This window comes from Penicillium vulpinum (genome assembly GCF_028829585.1).
Source record: "Penicillium vulpinum strain IBT 29486 chromosome Unknown utg000003l_segment0_segment0, whole genome shotgun sequence".
NCBI lineage: Eukaryota > Fungi > Ascomycota > Eurotiomycetes > Eurotiales > Aspergillaceae > Penicillium > Penicillium vulpinum.
The window spans coordinates 6,002,211-6,029,435 of record NW_026643243.1 but is presented as its reverse complement, the minus strand read 5'-3'; the positions used below and the strand labels follow the sequence as shown (position 1 = coordinate 6,029,435).

The window sequence follows — 27,225 nt, the reverse complement described above, 5'->3', positions numbered from 1 at the left end:
GCTGGCTACTCCAGCACACCATCAGCTGATTTGACCCTTCTCTGCTTTTGATGTCCTTTTCTACCTTGGCTTTGCACTCATTGAGAACTTAGCGTCGTTTGCCTATTTATGCTGTTTATAAACAAGATTTCATTTGCAAAGGTTTTACTCTGGTGAGGGGACGGGATATACATGTGGATGGATTGATTGGTTCGCAATAATACAGATATGAAAGTAGTCAGGAACGAATCAATCAATCTCCGTCCTCTCCATGCCTGCGAGAGAGATGCCCCTTGCCATACTTCTGTAGCATCGAGTCTTCCAGACCGCAAACACCGGACATGAGCACTGGATACACATCGGGCATTTACTGAGGGAATGCTCATTTCGGCAGATGCCGGAAATCCGAGTTTCCTATTAATCTTCATATCTAATACCTAGGTATATTTTCATATGCTTATGAATTTTCTTCGGCTATATAATATGGAATATATCCAAGTCCATGTTGGGTGATGAGCGGTGATCGCCGAGTCCCCGCTATAATATGTACTTTGTATGTTATAGTTCTTCGGCAACGCCGGCAAAACTTCAAAGAATTGCCAGGCCAATTATATCATCAAATAGGATGCGAAGGAATATGAAGAAATACAAATAATTCAGTGGCGACGGAATTTGGATAGGGCTCGAAATCGTTTAGTCTCGGCCGGTGAGATTAGGCTTTGGACATTTGAACATTCCCCTTTTCCATGGGAGATGATGTTGGGCCAAGTACATACCTACATAGGTGTATCTCGGAGAAAAGGAGAATAACTTAAGAGACTTAATTGCCCCCAACTAAGCCCATATCTTATATCGTGCCCAGGTATCCATTAGTATACGATGTAGTAATGGTTTGCACATGTGTGATGGTTGATGTGATTCTGTATAATTCTGTATAATTCTGTATATTATACTTATAATTAATTGACTACCTGTAGCTTATGCCTTTCAATCACATACAATTTATTATATGGTATTTAATCGTCATGTGACAATCTATAGCTTAGAAGAAACTTGCACAGAATTGTTGATACATTACTACCCTGCACACTAGATCTTGCAGTAACCTTATCCATAGATCTACTAAGACGATCTTGACGCTCCTTAGAATTCAGATTCCCGAACCCAGATGGAAATGGCTAGCTGAATAAAACGTGTGGTGTGGTCCACCTGAGCAGGCCTAGAGGCCTAGAAGCCGCCCGATCCGGATATCACGTGGTACCATTCTCCTGCATGTTACCGAAGGCTTCATAGAAAAGAGAGAAGAAAAGGAAAAGGTGTAGAATTAACGCTTCAGGAAGATCTGCAAGATTCTAGAGTGACATGTTATCTGGGATCTGGAGTAAGTAACGCCTCCCCACCTGATAACCAAATGGTCTAGACCTTTTATTGAAATTAATTCCTTTATTAACTATTTTTTTTTCTTTATGTAGTATTCTATAGCACATGTGCAGTTTAACGGTGGGAAATAGTATCCGGGGAAAGGGCTAGACAGCTATTGGGTCATAAGTGGCGCCATTAATCGAGCCACTCGTATTTTGAACAAGATGTACCCAGATGGGAAACCATGGACCGAGCGGCCGTAAGTTTTCCAAGCGCCCAAACTGTGATCGGCTTGGTTCCTTGGTTTGGACCCGGAGCTTTGGGCTTAACGCTTCCCCTCCCTGAGAGTACTTAAACCCGCCCCCCTCTTCTTTTCTATTCTTTCTTAACTTTTTGTTAAAGATGCCTCTCTCCGATCTAGACCAAGATATCACGCCTATCCCCCGTTCGCGGGAGGAGAATCAAGAGAGGTATATGTGACCTTGAAAAAAAAAAAAAAACATACTAACAATCACCCAGAGCCTTTATTGCGGCATCACGACGAAAGGATCGCAGCTTAGATGCTCGTCTGGAATCTGCTAACCGGGCTTCTATGTTGCATAAGAAGCGCACGGGCAAGGCTTTCCACATCACCAAGGAGATTGTTGATAAGGAAGCCATGTATGAAGAGGTCGATGAACGGTATCAAGAAAAACGCATCCTGATGCTGCAACAACAAAATACCGAAATTGAAAAGCAATTCACAAACCATCTACTGGCAGCCTTTGCAGCCCGCACGCAATTCAATGCATCTTCGATTCACAACCGGCGAGCAAGCCACATGACCGCACGCCCATCAGTCAATCGTGGTCCCCGAAAGATGAGTCTGGATCTATCTAATATCCGCTCTTCTTTCTCCCAGGGTCCAGGCTCAATGGAAAGCCCAATGACAACCGGTGATGGATACGTACTATCGCCCACGGCATCATATGACCAGAGCGGCCAGCCCTACATGGGCTGCATGGATGGTTCCGAGACACCATACTCCAACATGTTCTCTGCCTCGACAGGAACCCCATCAGGACAAATGTCAGCCTACATGAACCAAGCCTCAGCACCAGCCTGGAACTCCCAAGTACCTGCCTGGGCCCCGATGCAACAGCAACAGCAGCAACAGAACCCAACCCCTGGGCAAACCCCCACAGACACGCACAACGTGCAAATGTGGCAGCAACAAATGATGCAGCAGGCCGAGATGCCCGACTCGGCAATCCAAATGCATCAGTTCAGAGATCGCCTTGCGTCCGCACCGGAGTTGCATCTGCAGCACGCAGCTCCACCGCTTTCCTCAGCATCCATCTCGGGCCCCACCGGCCATGGCCCTACCCATGGTCACTCACGCGGCCAGTCCCAGCCGTCGAACTTCCACAACCTCCATCTGCTTAGCCAGAACTCGCAGTTTTCGCAATCCCAGGTCGCCCCCTCCAGTCTTAGTTCCCCTAAGATCGAGTCGCTGTCGGCGGGCACTCACTCCACTTCGGACTTCTGTCCCACTCCCAGTACCCCGCTGTCGCCGACGACTGCTGCAGCGCATGTTACCATGCCGCCGGTTGGGAAGGTCGATGGTGATGGCATCATGGTCTCTGGTGAGGGGATGGATCCCGATTACACGGATTTCAGTCAGTTCGCTTTCCACTTGGGTAACTCGACTGTTCCGCTTGCCGATCGTGACCAACCTTTTGGCTTTGATGATTTTATCGCTGTTGATGATTTCACCAGCGTCTCTTGTTGATCTATATGCCTCTCATGTCTATTATGATCTATGATACCTGATATACCTAAGTAGTTATTGGGGGGGGGGGGGGGGGGGTTTCTTCTTTTTGGATTTTGGTCTATATATCGGGATGGCTTTGCACATTTGCTCCTGTATCATATTTAATTTACCATATTTATCTCTTATTGTTATAACCTGAACAGGGTTGGAGATAATTGTGACTACATACTATAGATCGATACTTGCTTTTCTTTTTTTCATCTTTTTTTTTCACTCTACTTTTTTCCAATAGAATAAAATTTACTATTTGACTTTACATATCCACTTTCTTATTCCAATCTCTTAAAATTTTTCACCTTGGATTTAACGTTGCATTGATCCGCAAACAATCTTCAGTCCGCGTCCTAATCCGGACCCTTTCCCACTATTCCTCTTGATCTGCAATATATCCCTCGCTTAGTGCCCACTTGCACGAGAGTATTGGCATCTCATTTGCTTTTAGGGAATAAAGTGGCCCCTCTATACTCCACTGGGCCGTGCCAGCGAGATAGCTATAGCTTCAACTACAGCTACAACTACAGTTAGTACAGAGCAGCATGACTTCCAAGATTTTTAACTTTCCCTCCTTTAACCAATCCCACATTTCATCTTTAGCTTCGAGCCCTAAATACTAATCGCCTTCACACACATCCCTTCAAAATGCCGCATCTAGTAAACCCCACAGCCAAAATGTACCCATGGTAATGACCCTCTAGCCCTACCTATCTACATATGTAAGGCCTATTCCACACAGAACCTGCAGGGCTATGAGGTATTTCCCCACTACAGTTCCTCACAGACCAAAGTGCCTAATCTAGTCCCAGCGATCAAATCGCCTTCAACCGTGGAACCCGCCACCTTCATTTTCACGTCGTGACCGGGGTGCTATGTCATAGCCCTGAAAAGCCTTTAGATTCCAGGCCAGGCCAGGCCATGTATGCGTATGGAAACAGGTACTTTTGTACTCTTGGAGGGAGAAAATTCCACTTTCTCTTTTTTTTTTAATTTCCTTAATCTCGTATCTCGTTTTCGTGTGTTACCTCAGGGTTATTTCCGACTCGTGCTGACTATGCAGTGGGATTGCCCAGGTGACTTTTTGAGATAAGTTACGAGAGCAAAATTAGGCTGACTGTATAGGTTACGATTTCTCGTGTAGATTTAAATTTGGCGAGGGAACCGGGGGTTTGAGAAGTAAATTGAATTTCAAGTGTCCCGTGCCCTGCATGATTGGGTATTGTCTTCGATGCCCCTGCTTTGACTGATGAGGCGTTCCCGGGATTATGGATCAACAGTGATCGTGCAGGATCGACTTCCTTGTTTAATTCCATTTAAACACGAGGTATTCTTCCCAGCCCCTAGCAATGCTATTACAAGGATTAGAAATAGTATTTGTATACACAATCCTCAAATCAATACCCCAGTAACCCCCAAAATACCCAACTGTAAGAAAAAGGAAAACAAGCAAAGAAAAATGACCAGGATCCCAGATTGCGGGGTTAAGGTTGCAGCCCAGCCAACCTTGCAAGCCAACCGCGGACATTGATTGGCCCACGATATACTAGCGCCCGCGCCGACCCATGAAAAATATAGAGTCCATTGACACTTCTACCATGGTCGAAAAGCAAATCCGAAGTAAGCCTGCCAGTGGTTGAGAACTTTCCAGCGCACAAACCTGAAATCCTGATTAAAATCCACCTTGAGGAACAGAAGACTCTTCGCCTGGTGGAGTAGGGACAGCTCTTACGGGGCCAGGTCCAACGTCCATCCACGGGTCTGTTAATGCTTGCCTGCATGTGTTGTTAACGATAGGGTCTGTACAGCTAATTAATTGGGTCCAGTTGGATTGGATTGCAACCGTGCACGTTTGCGGAGGGGGTTTGGTGGCGATTATTCAAGGTTTTGCTTTTTGCTTATCGCTTTTGACGCTGAGTTTGTGGCTTGAGGGTCCAGTGGGTGGCCTGTCAGATTGTTAGATTTGTATATGGGCGACTTGTGATAGGTCCACGGGTGGTAGGTATAGGTCCACGGATGGTGATGGTGATGAACCTCGAGGCTAGAATAGTTGTGGACTGGTCTTAGTTGGCCTTGTTAGGGCTTACGTTTCTGTTTGAGGTATTTACTAATAGTGGCCTGACTAGGCATCCACCTTCTACTGAGACAAATCAGGCCATGAAGTCCAGATCGGTCGATTTGGGAATTGGACTCGAATGGCGCGATTTTCATGTGAACATAGTCGGTTGCCTAGATGGGTTTAGTCATTTATATGCATGGCTCAGGTCTAATAAACTATGTCCATATAGCTTAAATCGACCAAATACCTCAATATTCTCCGACAGGACTGTAAATTCTGCTGCCAACTTCAAGATGATCTGAACTTAGACTTAACTAAGCAGCATCCTCTTCTATGAAACCCCAATTCACCTTGGATAACAATGCAATATCGCCCAATCACAATTCCTAATCCACCCGAAATGCCCTAAGGGGTGTTTGCATGATCGGCGTCCAGTCCGGTCTCTCGGTGCAAGTGGAGCAAAAGGTGGCTTATCTAGGTAAGACGAGACCCGGCTAGATGGAGGTGGGGAACAAGGCGAAGTGGCTGTGAATGTTCGGATGGCTTTCCCCAGATTTTGAAGAGTTGACGATTACCCTATGGGCTAAGGTCATTTCCAAGGTTATTTCTCTGATTCCAGTAGAGATCATCGTTTGATTCTGGGTCTTATTGTCTTTTCTGAAATATTCATTCCTTCGCAATGCAGCAACATACATAGAAAATGACCTTCGAAAATACACCAAAGCCAGATTTAGAAAGGAATATCTTTTAGACCAAACCAGCCCTAATCAAAACGTGACCGACACCCCCAATCCGGCGATACCGCACATACCACCGCACATACCACACAAACAAGAGAATTGACTAAAATATGACGGGCCAGTGAGAGGCAGGAAGCCAAATCGCAGACCTTGACAAATCAGCCTACACCGTGTCCACGCACACAAATTACACATTCGACGTGCAGCTGATCAACGCCCCCTGTTTGAGTCATTCTCAAACACAAATAAACGCAAAACGCCTTCTGGAATGACAAGAATACGAGGACCAAGAGTGGTCCGCTGATGTTGGATGTGTAGCAGTGGATATCATTGCGTGAGTGGTACTCTTTGCGCCGTTGGATGGTGTTGGACGGGACACAATGATATTGCTTTGTGGACGACGGAGATGTTTCTCCAGATGATGGGTTGGGGTGTGGGATTATGGTGCTATTTTACGGTGTCCTTTACTATGGAGATCCGTTTTTGAAGGTTGGGTGAAGATTGGGCGAATACTCGGTTTTTTTGCCTGATCGGCGTGGATATGTGGGTTTTAGTCGGTTATGCCCGGTGGTTTTGTCAATCTTAGCTTGTAGATCTGGTTCTGGATAAGGTAGAGACTCAAAAATTCAGATGTGACAAAATCGCAGTCTACCCGGATGCAACCTTAGAATGGGCTACGTAGGCAGATAATTGAAGTTGGTAATGTTAATCTCACAATGGAAATCATTTCCGCTGCTAAAGATGATAATAAGAGGCCAAGTCTGAAGGCCCATGCGCTTGCCTCCTAGGGCTTGTATGACTGATGAAGTGTGACAACATATTCATGATTGGTGCGATTGACTAGCATCGGGGTTGCAATAGACCCAATCATGTTGGACAGCGAATGCGTATGTTGGAGTTTCAAAATACAGGCGTCCTGATAACATGCTCTGCAGTAGAGCCCAAGTGCAAAACGCAGTGTATGCTTTTACATGGCACCACGGCTAAAAAGCTCCCGGCCAATGTCACCGCTACGGCGGACACTTTGGCTTGATGAGCTACTGCGTCGGCGGCGGCTACGAGACTCCGCGGGGTCAGCTGGGTTCAGCCCGCTGGCTCGGGCATGCAAGTTCAAGATGTCAGTCAGGCTGACTACTCCAACTAGGCGCCCAGACAGACGGGCTCCTTCTAAGCTCGCGGAGGGAATAGAATGCGATATGGGCGAGGGCACTGGAACTGTCACGCCTGGGGTTGGGTGTGTGTAGGGTAGGTTAGGGGCTGGTAGGTGAGGGGCGGTGTAGTGAGAAGGCTGCGCAGAAGGTGCCACAGGCACAGAAGGAGATGGTGGTGGTGAAGGTGCAGCATATGATCCGGTAGCTGGACTGGCGCTGTTTGAAAGAGGGATGTGTCCTGAAGATTGGGATGGAGTTGGCGGTCCTGATGAGGTCGGAGATAGTGGATCGGTCACCCAGAGCCTAAAGCAGCAGTCAGTACATCTTCTGTTTATATCTCAAGTGTGCAGTAATTACCGATGTGATCGAGTTGCCACCAGCTTTGCGACTGTGTGAGCCAGCGTCGATCCAAAATTGACGTGGAAGACCGGGAATGAGTCTTTACCCTCGATCAACCCCCGTGTGGACAGAATGACTGAGATAAAGTGAGTGCAGGTGTTTTGAAGCAGTGGCAATGAAGATGATCGGGTTAGAAGCTGTAAAACGGTGAGTAAATCTTGCTAGCCAAGATAGCTTGTCACATACCTTGACATCCGCTGTGGAGATATTTCCAAGCACATTCAAATAGTTATCAACAACCACGATCGAGGACATGCCCTCGTTGTTCATCATATGGAGAGCATCAGAGAGGGGTTTATCACCACTGCAAATAAAAAAAATGACGGTTAGACTGCTCTTCAAGAATTCACCAAAACAACTTACTTGATGGAGATCACTTCATGAGATCCAATTGCCAGCTCACGCAAAGCCTTCGGGTAGAGCTCTTCAATGATAGGGAAGCTGCGGCCGTTCTCCCAGAGGAATTTAACCAGTCGGAACTGACTGAAGATTCCGACCACTTCTTGGTCGTTTGACTCATTGACCACCACAATTCGGTGAACGCCACCACCAAAGATCTCAACTGCGGCCAAGACATTGGCCGACGTTGGCAGCTTAATCAGTGGCTCCTTCTCCATACCGAACTTCTTCACATCTCTTAGCGGAATTGGCACGCCATTGTGGGCTTTCTTGGCCAGCTCGTCATACGATGCTTGGTGCGCCTCGTCGGGGTGTGTCAGGCCCGCCGCTAGCAGGAGATAAGAGTTGAGGTCGGCATAGTCAAATGTGCCGACGGCAGAAGTAGATTCAGGGGTCTCGCGGATCAACAGCACAGCTGCACCTGAATCGATCAAGATCTAGTTGGACGAGCATGTTAGTTCCAAGGACAGAAAGCGTTGCCTTTGATGTACCCACGTTCGTCGCCTCTTCAATGCCCGTATCAATATTCACAAACTTCAGGTCAGCCGGGCTGACCAGCTCGCCAATTGAGATATGTCTCCAATCACGACCAACAAAGGCAGGGTCGCTATTCTTCGGTGGCGGGGGATTATCGATAAGGCTCTGGATGGCAGACTGTGGGAGGGAGGGCTGCCGGCGTGCTCGGGGAGAACCGGGTGGGTTACGCAGTGACTCGCTCAAGCTTTGTCTGTGCTGATGGTTTGCTGGCGGTATGTGTGAAACGCGAAGTTGGTTTCGTGTAGAGGGGGAGCGGGATTCGGTGCTGGAGCGTGGGGAAGCAATCGATGGATGGTTGATGGAAGCGTCGGACCCTTCGCGGGAGTGCAAGCGATCCGCCATGTCAAATATGAGTAGATTAGCCGAAGACAAGGGGCACTAGTATGTTGCGAAAGAAATCCAGGTTGTTGCTTGACCCTACTGAGGTCATCAGGTGATGTTGATCATATTAAGCGGGTCCACAAGCGGGGTTAATCGTCGAGCCAATCAAAAGATAGGAATATCAATTTGTATTTACTGTATGTCGATATCCGTTGATGTATACTCCAGAGTATTCAAGGGTTCCTTTTGTTAGATATGTCTGCACTTAATACGTTGCAGAAAACAGTCACATCAATCTTCCCTGGTGTTAGGTATATGCATATTCTCATAGTTTCGGAGATGTCGGAGCAAGTGGGCATTTCCTGATAAGTGACGTATTGCAAACACCACAAACACATACTACAAACAAACAACTTTGACAATCTCTGAGTCTGGTAGTAAGTTCTTTCACATGAATGCAAGGCCTATAGGCTTCAAATGTTCCTCAATTTGACAAATTTGGATAGTATTATTGCTGTTTTGAAGGAACGAGGCGATGAAGCATTGAAGCCGTTTACTTGCCCAGAGGTGGGTAGCAACCACAGTTGCTTAATCTGCCTCTGTCGATATTTTTGCATATTGGCTGTGACTGCCCAAGGTGGCATACAGCCCCCTGTTACCTCCGTCAATGTTATAGAGTTCATCATTTTCAATGTCCTCAAGTGTTTGATCCTTGGTCTCGGGTATCATCAAGGTTACAAGAGCAGTGAGCAGCATGATCCCCGAGAACAACCCAAGAACACCCCCCAAGCCGATTGTATCCTCAATAGTACCGAAAGCAAATGCAGTCAAAATTGCGCCGCATTTTCCAGCAGCAGCAGATATTCCATGCGCTGTGCCTCGAACACGCGTGGGAAACACTTCAGCGGGAATCAGGAATGTTGTGCAATTGGGGCCAACAGTCAGCAAAAACTGCGACAGCCCAAAGATGATCATCAAGGCAGCTGTCGGGGTTTGCGCACTCTGTGTGCTGATCCCAGCCCATATGGCATAAAGGATGCACACCATGATACAGGTCCAGAATTGTTGGCGTACACGACCGATACGATCAGGAAGGAAGATTCCGACATAGAATCCGGGGAGATAGCCTGCTGTCTGAATGATTATATTACCCACAGCGGTATTGTATAGCGTTTTCCATGGTGTTTCTCCATTCGCATAACCGATTCTTGCCAGTATAATGCTTTGGTTGAGATTGATACCATAGTATGCGATATCACTGTGTGTGTTAGTTATGGGGTTCTTTTTTTTTTTTTTTCAAAGGCCTTCTAACTTACAACAAGAACCAGGAAGCTGCTGTCGCGAATAGCACTTTGGCGTGTTTCCAGTGACTGAAGTACTCGCAAAAGTCTTCCCACTGCTTCTTGAATGTGCGTTCCTGCCCAGAAGCGTCATCACAGACATCTAAAGGGTATTAGCTATCTTCAAAATATAACATTCAAGGCACTCTCACATTGCTTGTAGGCCGGTGTCTCCGTGATCGTCAACCGAGCATAGAGGGTGAAGAGCGCTGGTACAATTCCAATGCCCAATAGCAGACGCCAGACCCATTGGAGTTGGCTCAGGCTGTTGGCTATTGACTCCTCGAATGCCTTGAGCAAGATAAGAAACACGATGCTGGCTGCAATATTACCAAGGCCAATATTTGAGAAGACGGTCAACACTTGCACAGCACGAGAACCAAATGGTGACTTTTCTGCCGCCAAAGATGAAGATAATGGATAGTCTTGCTCACGTTAGACCCATTATTCCTCTAACCAATGAGGTATGACTTACCAGCTCCAATTCCCACACCAGTCACAACACGAAATATTGCAACCCATGCTGTCACAGACTGGGCCGACATCCGGCTCCAAGGCAACAAGACTACCATCAGGGTTCCACATATAGTGAGAAGAAGCTCTTTACCATAAACAGTGTGGCGACCCCAAACATCACTTAGAACCCCAAAAAGAAGCTGGCCCACTACCATGCCTAGACTCAGGCCACCTTTCATGATGTCGCTGTCAACTGTCGGTACCTTGCCATCTTGGAAATATAGATAACCCAGAATTGGTACCACTGCTGATCATTAGACCTTGGACTAATTGCATTAATCCAACTCACTCACCAAGTCCAATTGTCAGGTTGAGATAGCCATCTGCGAAGAACCCAACGCCCGCAGTGATCACAAATTTCAATTTCGCTCCCAGGGATGCCATTGAAAGGAATCAAAAACTTCCTGAGGTTAAGAAGGATAAAAACGATCGAGAACAAACAAAATGCGATCCTAGCCTTGTGTTGCACACAGGGAGACTAGATTGTTAATTTTTTTTTTCACTTGGGCAATGAATATGTACTCTTTAACATTGTGTATAATAAGAACTGTAACTATCTAAGATATTGCTTAGGTAGCCGTTCAGGGGAGCACTAAGCACTACCGTTCGCCATTCTGTGAAAATTTTTTATGTCGGACATGATGCTAGTCACGAATAATAAAGGAAGCAATGAGCAACGCCAACGCTGCCACGGGGATGCACATTTAAAATGGGTCGTGCGGTGAGGCCAGTCATGATTTCGCATTGCCCCCACGTGGGGCCCGCCTTGGTCCGCGGGGTGTCTCAATAGATATATTCGGTGCGAAGTCCGCACTCTATCGATGTGAGAGGTCATAGCCACTAGGTTGATTCTGGTTGGTGTTTGGTGATCTGAGCTTATCTACTAAGAGTAACTAGCAGATGCAAACACCACAAATCCGATAACGTTCCAATCACTCCTCTGCATTGCAACCTGAATTGAACACACATTATGGATATCGAACTACCCTCTCCGCCGGCTGTAAGTGCTTTGCGAGAATCATTTGGTGATCGAAAGCCACCCGATATTACTCGCAAAATCACTGCTTGTGTAGCATGTCGAAAGCAAAAGGTTAGTCTTATTGCTGGAGATAACGAAACAAGTACTGACATGTGGGGTAGGTCAAATGCCATATGCGGGAGGGTCAGATGCCATGTTCGCGGTGCAAGAAGAGAGGTCTCCCTTGCAGCGTGAATCGAAGCCTACAAACATTACTAGAAGACGATGTCACGTAAGTACGACAAATTTCTTGCACAGGAATTTGCTGATAAGGTCTAGATGGAAAGGCGCAGTGGTACAAAAGATGCGGCTGCTAGAAGAGGCTGTTGCAAAGATTGCTGCCAAAGTTGACGTATCCGAGTTGCAAGCTGTGCAAGCTGCTCCTGGAATACAAGATGGTTCTTCGAGTCCACCTGCTGAAGCTATCAATGAAGAAGTTATCACGCGGGAAGTCTCCACCTCAAGTCAAACATCTCAGCCAAAAGAGAACATTGAGCCATCACAGACATGGGAAGTGGTAATGGATCCTCGGGGCGGTCCAGCTTCTATTCCAGCATCTTGTGTCTCAGAAAGTGGGAAGGCAGGTCTACCAAACAATTCATCAACTTCCCGTCGTCCAGATTTGATATCCACGGGACTTATCTCGTTACGCCAAGCTGTTGCATTATTCGAGACATATCATCTCAGACTTGATCATTTTCTTTATCGAATCCTTGGCGATCATATTAGTTTGGACTCGGTTCGACTCGCATCCCCACTGTTAACAACGGCCGTTTGTACTGTGGCTGCTTTGCATTCCCACTCCCTCGGCCATCTCTTTGAAACCTGCTATGCTGAATATAAGAACCTTATCGCGGCCCAAATTTTCTCAACAAACGTGAATGAAGATGACGTCCGTGGCTTGTGTGTTGGCGCATTTTGGTTACACGGGCTGTCTTGGGCCTTGATCGGAAACGGTATGTGGTTGCAATCTTCTGGTGAAGTGAAACTAACAGAACTAGCTGTCCGCATTGCATCGGATATTAATCTTCATAGTGGTATCTATAAAGCCCTCAAAGGAGACCGGGATGGTTATCTTCAAGCTAGACTATACTATCTCGTCTATGTCTGCGACCACCATTTTTCCATCGCCTATGGTCGACCTCCGATGTCCAGAGAAGGCTTTATAATCGAGTCGGCTAGTCGACTACTAGAAACTGAACACGCCACAGAGGATGATGCTAGATTAATCAGCCAAGTCAAGGAATGGTCAATCCTGGGCCGAGTTTTTGACACCTTCGGGGTTGACGTTGATACTCCTATTTCGCCTCCAACACTGCCTTTACTACGTCGATACTCCATTTCTTTGGATACGTGGTTTGCAGATTGGAACGAAAGCTTCAAAATGAACCAAAATGTCGGGAATTATCCACAAAAGGGTGTTAGTTTTCACTTCCATTTTGCAAAGCTATACCTTTGCTCGCACGCCTTCCGTGGTGTGCCGATATCAGAGGTTTCACCTCAATACATGTCGTCTGAACTAGAGGAGATCGCCAATTCCGGCGTATTGTCAGCTATGTCAATCCTTCGGATGATTGTCAGTGATGCCGAATTTCGATCCTTCATGAATGGACTTCCTTTATATTTCGATACGATGCTCGCCTTCGCCGTTGTCTTTCTCCTCAAAGTTGCCACGAAGTATGCATTCATGATCAGAATTGATACGGTCAAGATCCTTTCCCTGGTCACTGAGACTGTTGCTGCCCTTCAGGATATCACCCAATCTATGCATAAACACCATATCCTCGTGGTCATTAGCAAAGGCTTGGAACGGCTGTTGAGTAGATGCCAGATGCCCACTCACACAGTCCACGAAACAATGCATCATTCTTCTTCTGCTCAGGAACAGCCGCCAGTCTTTGATGCAATTTGGATGGAAAACATGGCAAGCTTTGATTTTCAAACCAACTTTCCTGATATGGACGACTGGTGGCTGCATTATAATACATCGATGGGACCCCCTCTCTGTCCAGAGACATCGAGATAGACAAATATTAGATAGACCAGTTGAGCACAAGATCAACCACATCATAGTTTCTCCTGTCTTCGGGCCCTATCGACTAGAAGGCGTCGAAACAAAAGACAGTTACGACGTCTATAACAGAAGCAGAACTCTTATCGCTCGCCGAAGTAGGAAAAACGGTGCAGTGGTGGAGGAGAGTCCTCGATTTATTGGGATTCAAACTAGACTACCCGTTGTCGATTAAATACGACAATCAATAGACAGTTGATTTATTGATAAAGGAAGACGCGGGTATATATACGAAGCTCCGGTACGTGGATATTAACCACTGCTAAATAAGATAAGAAGTCGGTGAAGGCCGGGTCAAAGTGGACTGGGTCCCAACTAGACCTCCGCAAAGCCCATAAATGGGCCCGGACCTTGAGTTCAAGGCCCAACCAGCAGTGGGCTATTGGCTTGACCTTCGAATCCCAACCCAACCCACAGCCCATTGGGCCCCCATTATAGCCCATTAAGGGGGGTTCAACTAGGATCTTGTAATCGCTGTATTCTGACCCTTCTACTAATTGTATAGACTGATACGAGCCAAGTCTTTTTGAAAAAGAGTGCTGTTCATTCAGAATACTAATCATGGAGAAGGAAAAGAAGAAGCGAGCAGGGGACAAGCTCATGCAGGTAAATACGAGTCCCGCTGTAAACAATGCAAACAATGCAAACATTCAGCCGAAATCATCCCTGTAAATCCTTCAGATTGTCACAGGCGGTGGGCGTTATGGACGGGCACTCGAAAATCCAAATAGCCCATCGCCCACCGTGGATAGGCGATGTCGCAGTCTAGTTGAGACCTCCGACCCAAAACCCATTTTTCTGAAGTCTAATATAGAGGATGATATATATCAGTCCTATGAGTTCACACTAGATTTAATCACAATGTATTAATATATACTTAAACGAATTAATGATTTATTGAATTTAAAGTGAACGATGTAATCAAAATACTCAAAAATGCTAGGAACTTCTGCATTCTTTATACAGTTACAAGAAATTAGTATACTTGCACTGATTACGGAGTAGTCGTAGGTGGATTGTTTGGGGGGTAACGTTCGAGCTATGGGCCCAAACCAAAAGCCCGAAGCCCGCTGCGAGCTTTAGGAACAGGCCCGAAACCTGACCCTTTTGAGGGTCGAGTCGGGTCGGGTTTCGGGCTTTTCGAGCTTTGCGGAAGTCTACCAGGGAATGGTCAATGCCTTGAATTATACCATTACGGCGCTCAATAGCATGATTAGTATCGGCAGAGCCATATGCTAGGCTGTTCACATAAATTTCAAATATCATTCAAAGTGCTAGTTGGGTCAATCCTATGGGATTCTGATTCAAAGACGTTCTTGACCCATCGGAAAAACCACCACGTTGCATCATTTTACCCCTGCTATAAAGTAGAGATAGCAATGGCAAAGGCCGAGTCAACTGCCAATGCAGCAAACTGGACGGCAGTGGTATCGCCCTAAGCAACCTTTGCCCTAGAAAACAGCGATCGCAGCGTCGAAGGATGCGTCAATCGTGACTAGAGCAGCCTTGATGGTAGCCACATCGCCCGAAGTAACCTTCGCCTCAAGGTTGGTGGCGAGCTGATCGGCGAGACCTTTGAGCGTCTTGAGGCTGGATAGAACAACGCTCGTCAGACCAGCACTCGCGAATTTGGATTTCTATGGCCCTATTAACATGTGTCCAAACCGTCTCTTTCGGAAGAGACACGATCACGGATTAAACAAGAACACGAAAATACCTTGCTGACGAAATCATTGACGGTGGTTGTAATTAATGGGGTCAAGGTCTTAATACTATTTGTCGCAGCGGTGCTGTCGCTTGCAGAGAATGCGGCTGCGGCGGCGGTGTCGCTGATGGCGGTCTTCAGGTCAGTCTGAAGGACGTCCAATTTATTGATCAGAGGGACGCCCCCAGCCAGGGTTCCGTCCCAGCTGTTGACACCTGTGTCGAGGGCCTGAACGTCAGTAGCGATGGTTGCCAGATCGGTCGACACACTGCGCTTGGTGACTGGGCCTGCGACAACAAGGCAGAGGTAGGGAAGGAGTGCAAGGCCGGTCTTGAGGAACTTCATTGTTGCGGGAAGATTTGTTGATAAGAAAAGATCAATTGATTGTTACTGTGTCGTATGAGAGTACTGATGATGTTGAATTCGAAGGGCTATTGAATCCTTTTATACCCTTCTTTGACGAGGCAGGCCTCGGCCTTGAGCGCATGTGAGGCATTCCTACTCCATGAAATCCCGTATGCCAAAGCCTTCTATTGGATGAAGGCGAATTGCGTCTGACATGGCCCATGTTACGGTAGCAATGGCAGAGATATAATATCGACATTTCAGGGACCCCGGTGCCAAATTGCTGAAAGATGCAGGTATTAGGCTATAGAGTTTTCCGGCGGCCCGGCAGCCGATCCCTAATTCGTCAGGTACTGCAGGCTAGACTTACCAGACTTACCCCGCAATCATGGATCTCGATGGCGTGGGGCGCGGGACGAGCTGTTCTTCAGCCCGATGCTTCAGCAGCTTGATTCTTGAAGATCATCAGCTGCCGAGGCGCTATATCAATTGAGGATCCCATTTTTTCACATGCCTGGTATCCCCGCCACGAGCGGCTACTGATAGTCAGATACCACTACCCATAGCAGGCAATATACGATTATCATTATAGAACCCTCAAACATATCTATAAGAGTATCTGATATCGCAAAGGGTATGACCCCGTTTCTTCCTTCGAAAATCGTGGTTATGATGAATCACATGGCAAATACAGGAATGAAAAAGAGGGGAAAGACTGGCGAGGGCGCAGGCCACCCCAGACCTTTCTATCGTATTACCTATGGGCTCCGTGTAACATTGTCATAGGACAAGAGTTCTGCATCTGCAGGAGTCATCCACGAATTGTCTTCTATGAAATCCACCACGAGGCGGTCCACTAGGAACATGGCTGACTCGTATTTTTCCGATCTAGTTAACTATGCCGTGCAGTTACATACTACCCCGCATGGCAGTGCTTAGTTTCAAATTGCCTTCCTGTTTCGCCCGCAGCGAGGGTTGAAGCACTTGCATTTGTATAAGCCCTAGAAAACGGTGGCGTGCCCTTTGGTTGAAGGATGATGATGGTTGGCCTGCAGTAACTAGAAAACAGAGCCTGGTCCTTGGATGCGTGCTTTTCGCCAAAACATCCGTTATCATTCTAACTCAACCCGAGACTAGTTGAAAGGTACAATTCTACCTTGCATATTCTTACTCTTTCATTCCGCAGCTGATGCCTTAACACGAGGCATCACGTCGCTGTATTTGGGAGGAACGTACCATTGATGGTCCCTTCTGGGAGAATACTTTATGTTATATACAAGGTCTGAGACGGTGCCGGCTACCAGGAGTCACCAGTTAACGAGAAAGACTTTAGACAAACAGTAGGTGTGTGTCGTAAAGAATTCTATTGATAAAGAAGAGGTTAGACCTATAGACTAGCTAGATATATAAATCCCCCTTCCCCGTTTGTCGACGGTAGTCGATAGCCTAAACGAGCCGAATAGGCTCGTTTGCTTAATACATTTAGTATTCAAAGATATATCTCGGTACCCGGCGGCCCCGCTAGGTAATCACTTCCTCCTTCTCCCTAACTAGACGCTAACTCCGGGTATAGCCTAGCTATAATAGTCAGTGCCTAGTAGATCTCCTCTTAGCGTATACCCAGCCGCTCCCTCCGTAACTCCTCCAAGTCCAGCTCCTCTATCTCTATCTTGTGGACTGGTGAGAAGGACTATACGTCCCCCGCTTCTATTTCCTCACCGCTGACTGGCGAATCCTCCTCCTTGCTGAGGATAAGACCTGGGGAGGTCTCAGGGTATATATCTAAGCGACCTATTTGAGTATCGATTCTAAATCGGTAGCGTTACCCTATATCCCCTCGGCGGGATAGTCGTAATTTACCTTCCGGTATATATATTACTAGTACTTCTTAGTACCCTCCTCGTTGAAATAATATTCGATTTTAAAGACCGCTGTAGTAATAGTAGGATTAGACTGCGACATCGCCCATGGACGGGCGGGTGGGCATCCATTGCCCACCGGCCTTATATAAGCGGGAAATGGGCCCGCCCTATGGAGACGAGTAAGCAAAATTAGCGTAACACGTGACTTTTATTGACGCATTTCAAAATATTCCAACTAAATTTGTACTTTTTACATATTTACAATTATAATTCCGGGTTTTTAATAAGATATATATAAATATATATAGTATGATTTACTATATATCTAATTTTTATATATATTTAAGACAACTTTATATAATGGTGGGCATCGTGGGCATGCCCGTGGGCCTTGGGCGTTATGGACGGGCACTCGAAAATCCAAATAGCCCACCGCCCACCATGGACGGGCGACGGGCACCTCCTAGGTGCCCATGGACGGGCGATGTCGCAGTCTAAGTAGGATCGAAGTCACTTATCGAAGTATATAAGCCTCAGCTCTGCCCCCCTTGTTTACTGGGTTTGACATAATTAATGGGACATCTTGCTCGCTCAGGCCTCCATGCGACCGCAGTAGATGGTCTTTCACCCCCAAAAGATCATGATCTGCTTTGCAGCTACCAATGACGGCATGTGGTTTGGAAATAACCACGATATCACCCTCTCGATCCAAAGGCATCTCATATCTTTGGGCTGCATCTTGGCCGCTGAGAGCAACATCAACATCTGGGAGTGACTTGCAGAATGAAAGTACCGACCCAAGTTGCGTGATGTCTTTGAGATAAACGCGCACAAAGGAGTCGAGAGCGCCATGGTGTCGAACAAATGGATCAGTGATGGGACAGATGACTCTGGAGGCATTCGGCCCAAACTTGGAATTCAGAACTTCCTCCAGGAAGAGAACGTTGGGCTCTCCCAGCTCATTCGACTTTTGGCTCATGCCATGGTCACCAGTTATACCAATTACAGGAGCTAGAGCTGCGAGGCTCGCCAAGCGTTTGTCAATTGCTCCCATGAACTTGTCAGCCTCATTGCTGCCAGGTTCATACTTGTGCTGGATATAATCCGACAAGGTCAAATACAAAAAATCGCATCTTTTCTCCTGGAGCAATTTAATGCCTGTATCAAGCACAAACAGAGACAAACCACCCGAATATTGGCTAGGCGCAGGCTGACCGAGCCATTCTTCCACATCGGAAATACCGTTCTCATCCAGAGTGCAATCTGCTGCCTTTTCCGAAGAGAAGCAGATAGCTCCCTTCAAGCCGTGGGCAAGGATTTTGCGCAGTTTGTCTTTGGCGGTGATGGCTGCCACTCGTACACCACGCCGGAACATCTGCTCCAGTATTGTTGAGCCACGCAGCAGGGAGTCATCGGTGATCATCTTAGTCTCGCCTGTCTCTCGGTCCAAGAAGAAGTTTCCGGCAGTTCCATGTGTTGATGGTGGTACGCCTGTAAGGATAGACACATTATTCGGATTGGTGAATGAGGGCATACAACTCTTGACAGTGGCATGGAATCTATTTTCAATGAGTTTCTTGAAAGTTGGCAGAAGGCCTCTCTCAATGCCAGACTTTAAGTATTCTGGATCGAAGCCATCGACGCAAATTACGACCGTGGGCTTTGTTGGCAGGTTATATTCTTTCGAATGTAGGGTAAATTTTGACCGGGAGTCTAGATTGGTGTTCAGTGTCTATATCGGGTTGGTATATCGCGATCACACTCACCAATAAGACATTTATAGGCAAGTTCCTCATAGGCTTCCAGAAGAGGGACCTTCAAATCTGGCTTTTTCGCGAGATCATCCCATCGTCTGACAGAAAGCTTAGCCTCAAGCAAGGGATCCTGTTGCGCCTCTCGGACCTGCTCGGTATTGTATCCGCCACCCTGACCGTCGTTAATATATTGAAATATTAACAATACAGGAAGTTCAAAATGTATTACCTGGAACTTCAATGTCCGCTTACTGGTCTCACTTAATGCATCATAATAGCTTCGATCTGTCGCAACCAAATAGCGCTTTGCCATTACATGCGCACCGACCAACGTGCACACCTTCTCACTAAACCCAATCTGGCGCAGGTAAAACTCTCCCAGAGCCTCATGGCTTTGGCGTCCAATATACTGGCCATCGGGAGTGATCATTTTCTCCATCTTCTCGGCCGCGGGGATGAAGCGTCCGACATCGTGCAAAAGTGCAGCCAGGATGACCTCGGGGTCATTTCCATGTTTAGTAGACTGCGTGGCAAGATATGCACACTGTAGCGAGTGCTCTAGTTGAGTTACTTGCTCGCCGAGATAGTCACCCTGGCCCTGTGCGTGCAGGAATTGGAACAATGTTTTAATGGTTGCTCGGGTGTGTTCCTCGACAGAGGCAAGAGCTTGCTCAATATGAGGAGTTGTCATCTTCAAGTCCATGCTGATACATGTATTTGAATGTTTTCAAAAAATGTTCCATCGGAGTCTTAAATAGATCCCTTGGTCATGTAGTGTCTAACATATCTATCAGCATGTAGCATTTGAAATTGCCCAAGGCACGAAGTCCGTCTACAAGCATTTGATGATCTTCTAACTTTCTCCTCCGAGATTCCAAGAGCGAATGGTATCCATCTCGGCACGAAGCCCGTTGGTCTGTGCTGCATCCCGTGGGCGTTCGTGTGGCTTCGGGAGGAACACCTTCACTCAATTCCCATGCAGCAGAACTTATTGAGAAATTCCATAGGGGTTTTTAATTTAGATCAATGGCGGAGTCATCGGAATGGCCCCGCAGTCTACAAAAAAATGAGGCATCTCGAAACTATTAAAAGCTCGCTGGCTACTACATTTCCACTTCGATTATCCCATCATCTACTTAATTCTGTGGTTTCGATCAGATTACTCAAAGATGTCGCCTCTTACACCTGAACAAGTAGCTTTTTATCACGAGAATGGTTACCTCCTCCTACGCACCGCCGAGCATAAACTCGTTGACCCCATAGAACTCAAGCAATGGACGCAAGAAGTCAAGTCATGGCCTCGCGTGAAGGGCAAATGGATGCCTTATGACGAAATCAACATCAACGGTGAACGCCAGCTGATGCGCACCGAAAAGTTCATGGACTACCACCCCGGGTTCAAGTCATTGGTCTGTGGCAAGCAGCTGGCCGAGATTCTTAAGGCAGTTTCAGGCGATGTTTGTTCCCGATGCCCTAATACTGAAGCTATCTTAGGAGTTCATACTCACAGCTCTTGATTGTAGGATATGTTGCTCTTCAAAGAGAAGATCAACTACAAACAGCCCCAGGGCAACGGCTTCCAGGCCCACCTCGATGCACCAGCCTACGACCACATCGGTCGCATCGAACATGTTACCGCCAACATAGCTATTGATGCTGCGACTCCCGAAAACGGATGTTTGGAGGTTGTGCCCGGGTCACACAAGATGGAAATTGAATTTGCAGAAGGTGGCCGAATCACGACTAAATGGGAGCAGGCTCATGAGTGGACTACTGTTCCACTTGATATGGGTGATATGCTGATCTTTGGGTCACATCTTGCCCATCGCTCGGCTGAGAACAACACTGATAAGAGTCGGTCAAGCCTTTATGCTACCTTCCACTCGAGGAGTGATGGGGAGGATCTTAGGGAGCAATATTACAAGCATCGAATGGAGATGTTCCCACCTGAGCATGGTGAGTTATTCTTTGGAAGTTCAGATGCCGAGTTGCTGATGTATATTTTCTAGAGCGTGAGGAAGGCAAGGATTACTCTAAAGGCTACGAGACCTATGGCTTTGCGGCGCCTTTCACCACAGTCCAGGACAACGCTCCTGCAACAGTTGTTGTTTAGTGGGTATGGATATCACTTTTGTGTTTATTAAATTCACTTCCTGTCAACAGAGGCCAAGGAACACAATCAATTATGTTGCTAGCTGAAAAGCCTTTGAGATTATGGAGCAGAGCTTTGAGTGTTCTTGGTCAAAATGTATTAGACAAGTCACAACCACGGTCTATTTGGTATTGACAGCTATATACAAGGTGTGTACGACTATAGAACACCGAAGTCCACCCATTGCGACCCGAAATCACATAATGCCAAAATAAAAACATTTAAATACTCAATCATCCTGATATAATGGCACCACCACATCTCCCACCATTATCGTCCTGCGATCAGGTAGTTCCATGTCAAAGCCCTCTAGTTCTTCCGGGGAAAGTGTAGAATATTTGCCGAACAAGACCTTCCCATTGATGTTTCGGGTCTTGGAAAGCGTTGAAAACGGCTCATCCCGTCGGAAACCGGTGAACTGGTCTATACAAACCATTTGACATCGCTGGCATGCCTCGAGAGCATCGAATCGAAGTTGGTCTTGTCCAATTCGAAGGGACGACCACCGGTCCTCCGCATATGGTTGTTCCACGTCACCACGGCGAGCAAGCCGTTCAGCAACGACAATGTTACCCCGGAAGACGTCTGCAGCAACAGTCTTACTCCGGCCTTGCTTGCTGTTTGCTTTGATGGTCTCATTCAGTCGGTTGACGGATGAGCGTGAGACTATTAGAATTGGTGACTCATTGGACAGCCTGATTTGTGTCTGGCCACCCTCACGCACCGGCGGAGGGAAGTCGGGTGGGAATGAGCCTGGCATGATCAGCTTGCGGAAACGGCTCTTCCACGAATTTGGCGTCCGTTGCATCCGTGAGTATCGGTTGGTGGTCTGTGTCGGGAACCGTGCGAGAGTACAGGGCACTCCCAGGAAGTCTGAGAAGAACGCTGAAACCACCGGGGAAGTGTAGGCATGGAGAGGAACTTGTTCGCCACAGACTGTTGTAGGCTTTCTGGTCGAGCTTGGACAGAAGGACGTAGAGATAAGACTTGTGTCCTCCCAGCCAAGTGAAATCTCAAGGCTGACCTGATCTGGTGCGGCGATTGCACCACAAGTAATGCGGAGAACTCCTCTTTCAATCTCAATCGAGGGTCGTATGAGACACATGCGAGGGTATCTGCTAGCGTTAATTTAGGTATTCGTATACTTTGTTCGGGCTTAACATACCTTTTCTGATTCAGGGCTGCACCAGTCCCTTGATGAATCAAACACCATTCTCTATCCCACGCCAGTCCCTCTTTCTTCACTTCCCAGCGCTTTCCCTCGGGTATCTTGAAAGCACCGCAACTCTTGATTGGGAACACAGACAAGCTCTCAACATAGAAATGAGGGGCCACGACCTCATCCTCTTTTGTTAGAGGATTTAGAGCAACTATAGGTGGATTCTGCTCCACGTAAAACTCCTCTATGAAGTTGATCAAGGAGTCTATATCCTTCATATTGGTTGTAGCACCAATACTGACGCGCAGAATTCCTGTTGGTCGCCCCCCAAGAACATCATGGTTATCACCACAACGTAATCCCGCAGAGTAATGCCGGCGAAGCTCGGGTCCAGTCCACCCAAGTGACGAGGCAGTTCCTCCTGGATTGCAGACGGACCCAGTTCGTATCTGCAGATTTTGGACCGTAGCCAATTTTTCCACTTCGGTTTTAGGAACCCATTCACCGCGACTATTGCAAAGATTTAGCGCAATAATCGGACCTTGGGTATTTGAATTGCCATATGTCGAGGTGTGCGATTGGTAAATTTGACAGACTTTTCTCTCATTGAAATGTGCCAATGAAGAAAGCCTGTCATAGACTTGCTTTGCGAGGAACCCAGTATGGGCCGAAATGTTCGCCATCGAACCAAATAAGCGTTCGTGCGTGTCCAAGGCTGCGTCCAGAGCTATAATACTATGGAACGGGAGAGTACCGTCCTCTAGCCGCTCATGGATTGAGGTTTCCTTTTTCGCATGCCACTGTACCCCAGTGGCTAGGACCATGTCGACGGTGCCTCCGCCAAAATATTTCCGTCGTTCAAAGGCCCGTGCAGCACTTTTGCGGACAATCAAAGCACCCAAATTAGGAAATCCAAATATTTTGTAGAAGCTAAGGACAGTGAAGTCTGGAGCAGATGAGGACGGGCCTAGATCAAGGGGAGCGGTTGATACCAACGACGCAGCGTCAAGCAAGGTGTATACATTTCCTCCGCTTTCTTTTGTTGCGGATCGGACCTGCTCGCACCATCGAATAGGCAGACGCCGGCCGTTCATATTGGACTGGGCTGGGTATGCAAGTAGCCTGGGTGCCTTTGACTGGTTACCAGCCAACTTTGAAATCTCAGCCTCCATCTCATCATCACTTTGAAAACAATGATAGCCCATCTCAGCCAACTCTCGTACCCCGACGAGACTGGTATGAGAATCAACGTGGTAGCCATACCAAAATCCTCGATGGTCGGAGTCCCGGAGTGAGTCTGCGACTAGCTTAATGCCAGCAGTTGCATTTGCCACAAAGACAAGATCAAACTCATCCGGGTCTGCATTAAAGAATTTCAATACGCGGACTCGAACATCTTCTGTTCTTTGTGTAGAAAGCTGCGACGATATAGACATCGAATGAGGGTTTCCAAACAGATTAGATGTAAGATCACGCGAGAAATTCTCAATCATGGACTTGGCATAGGGTGTTGTCCCCGCGTAATCCAGGTATGTTGTTCCTGTAGAACAATGGTCAGCGTGAATTAAGCGATAACAATGGGCACATATATACCATTTAGCAGAGGGTACTCTTGCTCTCGGATTATGTCCACATCAGCAGAGTAACCTTGACTATACTTGGGGTCGACAGACCCCTGAAAGGTTGATTCCGCCATTGTTGAATTTCAACTTTGGGTAAGGTGGCAAATTGTGAGAGAAATATGGGACTATCTGTATATGTGATTAGTGATACAATAATCAGCACATAATGAACATTGAAGAGATCTCGGAATAGACTGTATAGTTGTGTGATTGTGCGATATCAAATAGATTTGAAGAAAGAAAAAAAAAGGCCCGGGGGAAGGAGGGGGTTGATGCACATACCATACGATAGCTATATTCTCATCGGAGGTTACCGATGCCAACAAATCAATTAGTCCGGGTATGATCTCCAGACCAGTCCAAAGGGATAGGCTATCAGAGGTTTGTAGAAAAAGCATATTCCAACTACCTGGTAGGTGGTCTTTTATAGGTTGGTTTTCAATTTTTCAAGGCGTGCTGTGAAGTGACTGTGAAGTGACGAAGATTGTCTCCAGATGATTCCCCTCACACGTGCCTGTCATGTATCGGACGTGGCAATAGCTGTTCTGAAAGAACCTGATCACCCCAGCTGATTGTTCTCATCCTATCACACGCACTATTCAGCATTATATACACAAAGATCTACATCCGTTCACAGACTCCACACTGCATCGTGATGTTCATGCACTTCATGCATAATAGAAGAGCTAGCTATACCTTTTATGGGCACGGCGGTCCTCATCGGGGAGACAGGTTTGTATCAGCCGACACTTTTGAGGTATAGTTAGAACTAATAATAAGTCCCAAGGTTATAGTACATAATCAAATTGATGAATAAACCACTTTCAACCAATAACCATTTTGCCTGTACGCGCTTCTTTAATTATATCTTACACGTTCTAGTAAAGTAGCGCCCTCAGATACGCAATGCATAACCTGCATGGGTTCCTAGGATTCAGCCAAAGCTAAAGCAGTCTCATCACAATGTCAGCTTACCCCCCGGCTTTACTGTTATTCATATACGAAAAGTGCGCCTAATTTTGCAATGCATTGGGCCGAAACCATGTAGCCATGAGTTGAGCGAAAATCCATGCCGAAACCCTGTAGCCATGAGTTCAGCGAAAATCCATGCCGGTATATCTTTTAAGGCCGACTCAAGTGCCGACGCCGTAATCAACAAAAATTGAACAGCACACGTCAATCTTGTAAGTATGTGAAAGCAGCCTGGAACAGTGCCACGATATGTCTGTAGTATTCCAATTGTTTTTAAGATGGCACTGATCAACACCATGATCTTCCTATGATGCTTAGGCCCCTAATTGCTTGTGACTACACTCCGTACTATTATTGGCTACTGTTTTTTGGGCATTCACCTTATCCTAGCTGCGTGTGCCCTGCACAGAAGTTGCTCCCAGGATAGAGCATGTTTAGCCGGGAGGAAGTTTGATTCTTATTGGATTGAGGATGATGATAAACCGGTTTGATACATGCAAGTGATTTTCTTGGGTACCATTGGGCTAATGTGACCGTAGATTGTATTGTACAGATGGGATTGATACATAGTATACTTCAAAAACAAAACTCCGTCCCAAGCTCCTGCTATGGCTCGTACAAGGATATGTGCCGATCCGGTTCGCGTAGGATTCGACAGAGCATTGAAAAACCGGAATGAACAAACTGGCCAAAATAAAGAAGGGAAAGAAGGTGTTGCGACGTGTGGCAATGCGGCAGTGCGCCAGTGGGTGCATAACCATTACCGCTTGGGCCATTGTCTCCAGCCACGGCCATGACCTCTCTGTTACGCCGAGTCAGCATTTCTCCAGTCACCTTAATTGGAAGGATCAATCGAGTACTAACCTGCTTCCACAGACGGACCATCTCCGGCATTCCCTCCATTGCTTTGCGACGATCCTCAAGACGTGATTCCATGGTGCGCTCCCACTTGTGACCCTTGACCTTATGACCAACACCAGTTCCCTTCACTTGCAACCCACGCTCTGCGCGCCGTGTCTCCTTGAATTCAGGTGATTTGCGACTGGGAGGAAGAAGAGCCCCCACATTGTATTTGATGGCCAATTTCATCAGATCGGCCTGCTGCCGCAACCCATATTTCGGTGCCTCCCATTTGCCGAATCGCTTGTGCGGAAGAAATGGATTGCGGACTTTCTCGCTAGTGACGAGGAGTGCACGTGAAGGAGTCCAGCCATGCTTTTTCTCTCCTGGCGCACCTTTGGCCTCGCGGTCTGGCGTGTATGGTGATTCTACCTTCGTTGGTACATAGTCCTCTCCCTTCGCAGGGGCAGGGCGGCGGACAGCTGCGGAGTGGGTTTGTGGAGGATATCGGGCAAAGAAATTTACCAGACGTTGAGGAAGTTTCTCCAAAAGTTCACCCGTGTGCTTTGAAACCGACATGATGGGTCTAAAATGATTGTGATCCTGGCGTGCACAGGTGGTTCAAGGTTGCTAGTGTCCTGGTCAAAAAGTTGATACCGCCCGGACTCACGCCAAGGCCTCTAAATTGCCTTGGAAATAAGGCGCCAACTATTATCGGCGCCTTATCTCTAAGGCGTACAACTACAATTTTCTGCCGCAGCGCAGCGCTTCATGTAAGCCCTGGCTTGCAGGTGGGCACCTAGCAGTCCATAAGAGGTATCAACCACCCCCTGGCCACCGCCTTTCCCTAAAACAGAACACCGCTCAGCTACATGGTCGTATAGGTCTTTGATTGGTGGGATTAGGGTAGGTGGTGCTGAAACTTATCGCTGTAGTTATTGTGCATGCCGCCTCGGTACACACCGTCCTGGTATACACCGTCCTGGCACACACCGCCCTCGACCTGCGGGCAACAGGCATTACCCAGCGTTACTCGCCTCAGGCATCAGGACTTCCTATCTTCGGCAGTCCGTTTCAGCCCCAAGAATTTCTTCCCTTCGCAATCTTCATTGTTACCA

At 47.1% G+C, this 27,225-nt stretch overlaps 9 protein-coding genes across 9 annotated transcripts; 3 read left to right on the top strand and 6 right to left on the bottom strand.

The window, feature by feature from the left end:
* Positions 1 to 1,743: 1,743 nt before the first annotated feature.
* Positions 1,744 to 3,112, top strand: N7479_007314 (uncharacterized protein; the record flags this gene model as incomplete). The annotated part of the gene is made up of 2 exons (XM_057255008.1): positions 1,744 to 1,811; positions 1,861 to 3,112. The coding sequence occupies 2 exons, from the start codon at positions 1,744 to 1,746 to the stop codon at positions 3,110 to 3,112; spliced, it is 1,320 nt and encodes a 439-aa protein (XP_057108870.1).
* Positions 3,113 to 6,911: 3,799 nt separating this feature from the next.
* Positions 6,912 to 8,772, bottom strand: N7479_007313 (Major facilitator superfamily domain general substrate transporter; the record flags this gene model as incomplete). Its single annotated transcript, XM_057255007.1, has 5 exons — positions 6,912 to 7,398; positions 7,453 to 7,631; positions 7,681 to 7,798; positions 7,858 to 8,330; positions 8,389 to 8,772. The coding sequence occupies 5 exons, from the start codon at positions 8,770 to 8,772 to the stop codon at positions 6,912 to 6,914; spliced, it is 1,641 nt and encodes a 546-aa protein (XP_057108869.1).
* A 567-nt stretch (positions 8,773 to 9,339) lies between these two features.
* N7479_007312 (uncharacterized protein) lies at positions 9,340 to 10,991 on the bottom strand (the record flags this gene model as incomplete). Its single annotated transcript, XM_057255006.1, has 5 exons — positions 9,340 to 10,009; positions 10,068 to 10,194; positions 10,244 to 10,516; positions 10,567 to 10,851; positions 10,901 to 10,991. 5 exons carry the CDS (start codon positions 10,989 to 10,991, stop codon positions 9,340 to 9,342), a joined length of 1,446 nt encoding a protein of 481 aa, XP_057108868.1.
* Positions 10,992 to 11,577: 586 nt separating this feature from the next.
* Positions 11,578 to 13,651, top strand: N7479_007311 (Zn(II)2Cys6 transcription factor; the record flags this gene model as incomplete). The annotated part of the gene is made up of 4 exons (XM_057255005.1): positions 11,578 to 11,697; positions 11,748 to 11,857; positions 11,905 to 12,581; positions 12,627 to 13,651. The coding sequence occupies 4 exons, from the start codon at positions 11,578 to 11,580 to the stop codon at positions 13,649 to 13,651; spliced, it is 1,932 nt and encodes a 643-aa protein (XP_057108867.1).
* Positions 13,652 to 15,147: 1,496 nt separating this feature from the next.
* N7479_007310 (cell wall mannoprotein 1 family protein) lies at positions 15,148 to 15,746 on the bottom strand (the record flags this gene model as incomplete). The annotated part of the gene is made up of 2 exons (XM_057255004.1): positions 15,148 to 15,333; positions 15,414 to 15,746. The coding sequence occupies 2 exons, from the start codon at positions 15,744 to 15,746 to the stop codon at positions 15,148 to 15,150; spliced, it is 519 nt and encodes a 172-aa protein (XP_057108866.1).
* Positions 15,747 to 18,122: 2,376 nt separating this feature from the next.
* Positions 18,123 to 20,065, bottom strand: N7479_007309 (Alkaline phosphatase-like alpha/beta/alpha; the record flags this gene model as incomplete). Its single annotated transcript, XM_057255003.1, has 3 exons — positions 18,123 to 19,321; positions 19,375 to 19,534; positions 19,592 to 20,065. The coding sequence occupies 3 exons, from the start codon at positions 20,063 to 20,065 to the stop codon at positions 18,123 to 18,125; spliced, it is 1,833 nt and encodes a 610-aa protein (XP_057108865.1).
* Positions 20,066 to 20,531: 466 nt separating this feature from the next.
* Positions 20,532 to 21,475, top strand: N7479_007308 (phytanoyl-CoA dioxygenase family protein; the record flags this gene model as incomplete). The annotated part of the gene is made up of 3 exons (XM_057255002.1): positions 20,532 to 20,819; positions 20,886 to 21,318; positions 21,372 to 21,475. 3 exons carry the CDS (start codon positions 20,532 to 20,534, stop codon positions 21,473 to 21,475), a joined length of 825 nt encoding a protein of 274 aa, XP_057108864.1.
* A 268-nt stretch (positions 21,476 to 21,743) lies between these two features.
* hxB (putative molybdenum cofactor sulfurase protein (HxB)) lies at positions 21,744 to 24,369 on the bottom strand (the record flags this gene model as incomplete). The annotated part of the gene is made up of 3 exons (XM_057255001.1): positions 21,744 to 22,629; positions 22,680 to 24,213; positions 24,267 to 24,369. 3 exons carry the CDS (start codon positions 24,367 to 24,369, stop codon positions 21,744 to 21,746), a joined length of 2,523 nt encoding a protein of 840 aa, XP_057108863.1.
* Positions 24,370 to 26,027: 1,658 nt separating this feature from the next.
* On the bottom strand, positions 26,028 to 26,686 carry N7479_007306 (mitochondrial 54S ribosomal protein mL59; the record flags this gene model as incomplete). The annotated part of the gene is made up of 2 exons (XM_057255000.1): positions 26,028 to 26,069; positions 26,132 to 26,686. The coding sequence occupies 2 exons, from the start codon at positions 26,684 to 26,686 to the stop codon at positions 26,028 to 26,030; spliced, it is 597 nt and encodes a 198-aa protein (XP_057108862.1).
* Positions 26,687 to 27,225: the final 539 nt, after the last annotated feature.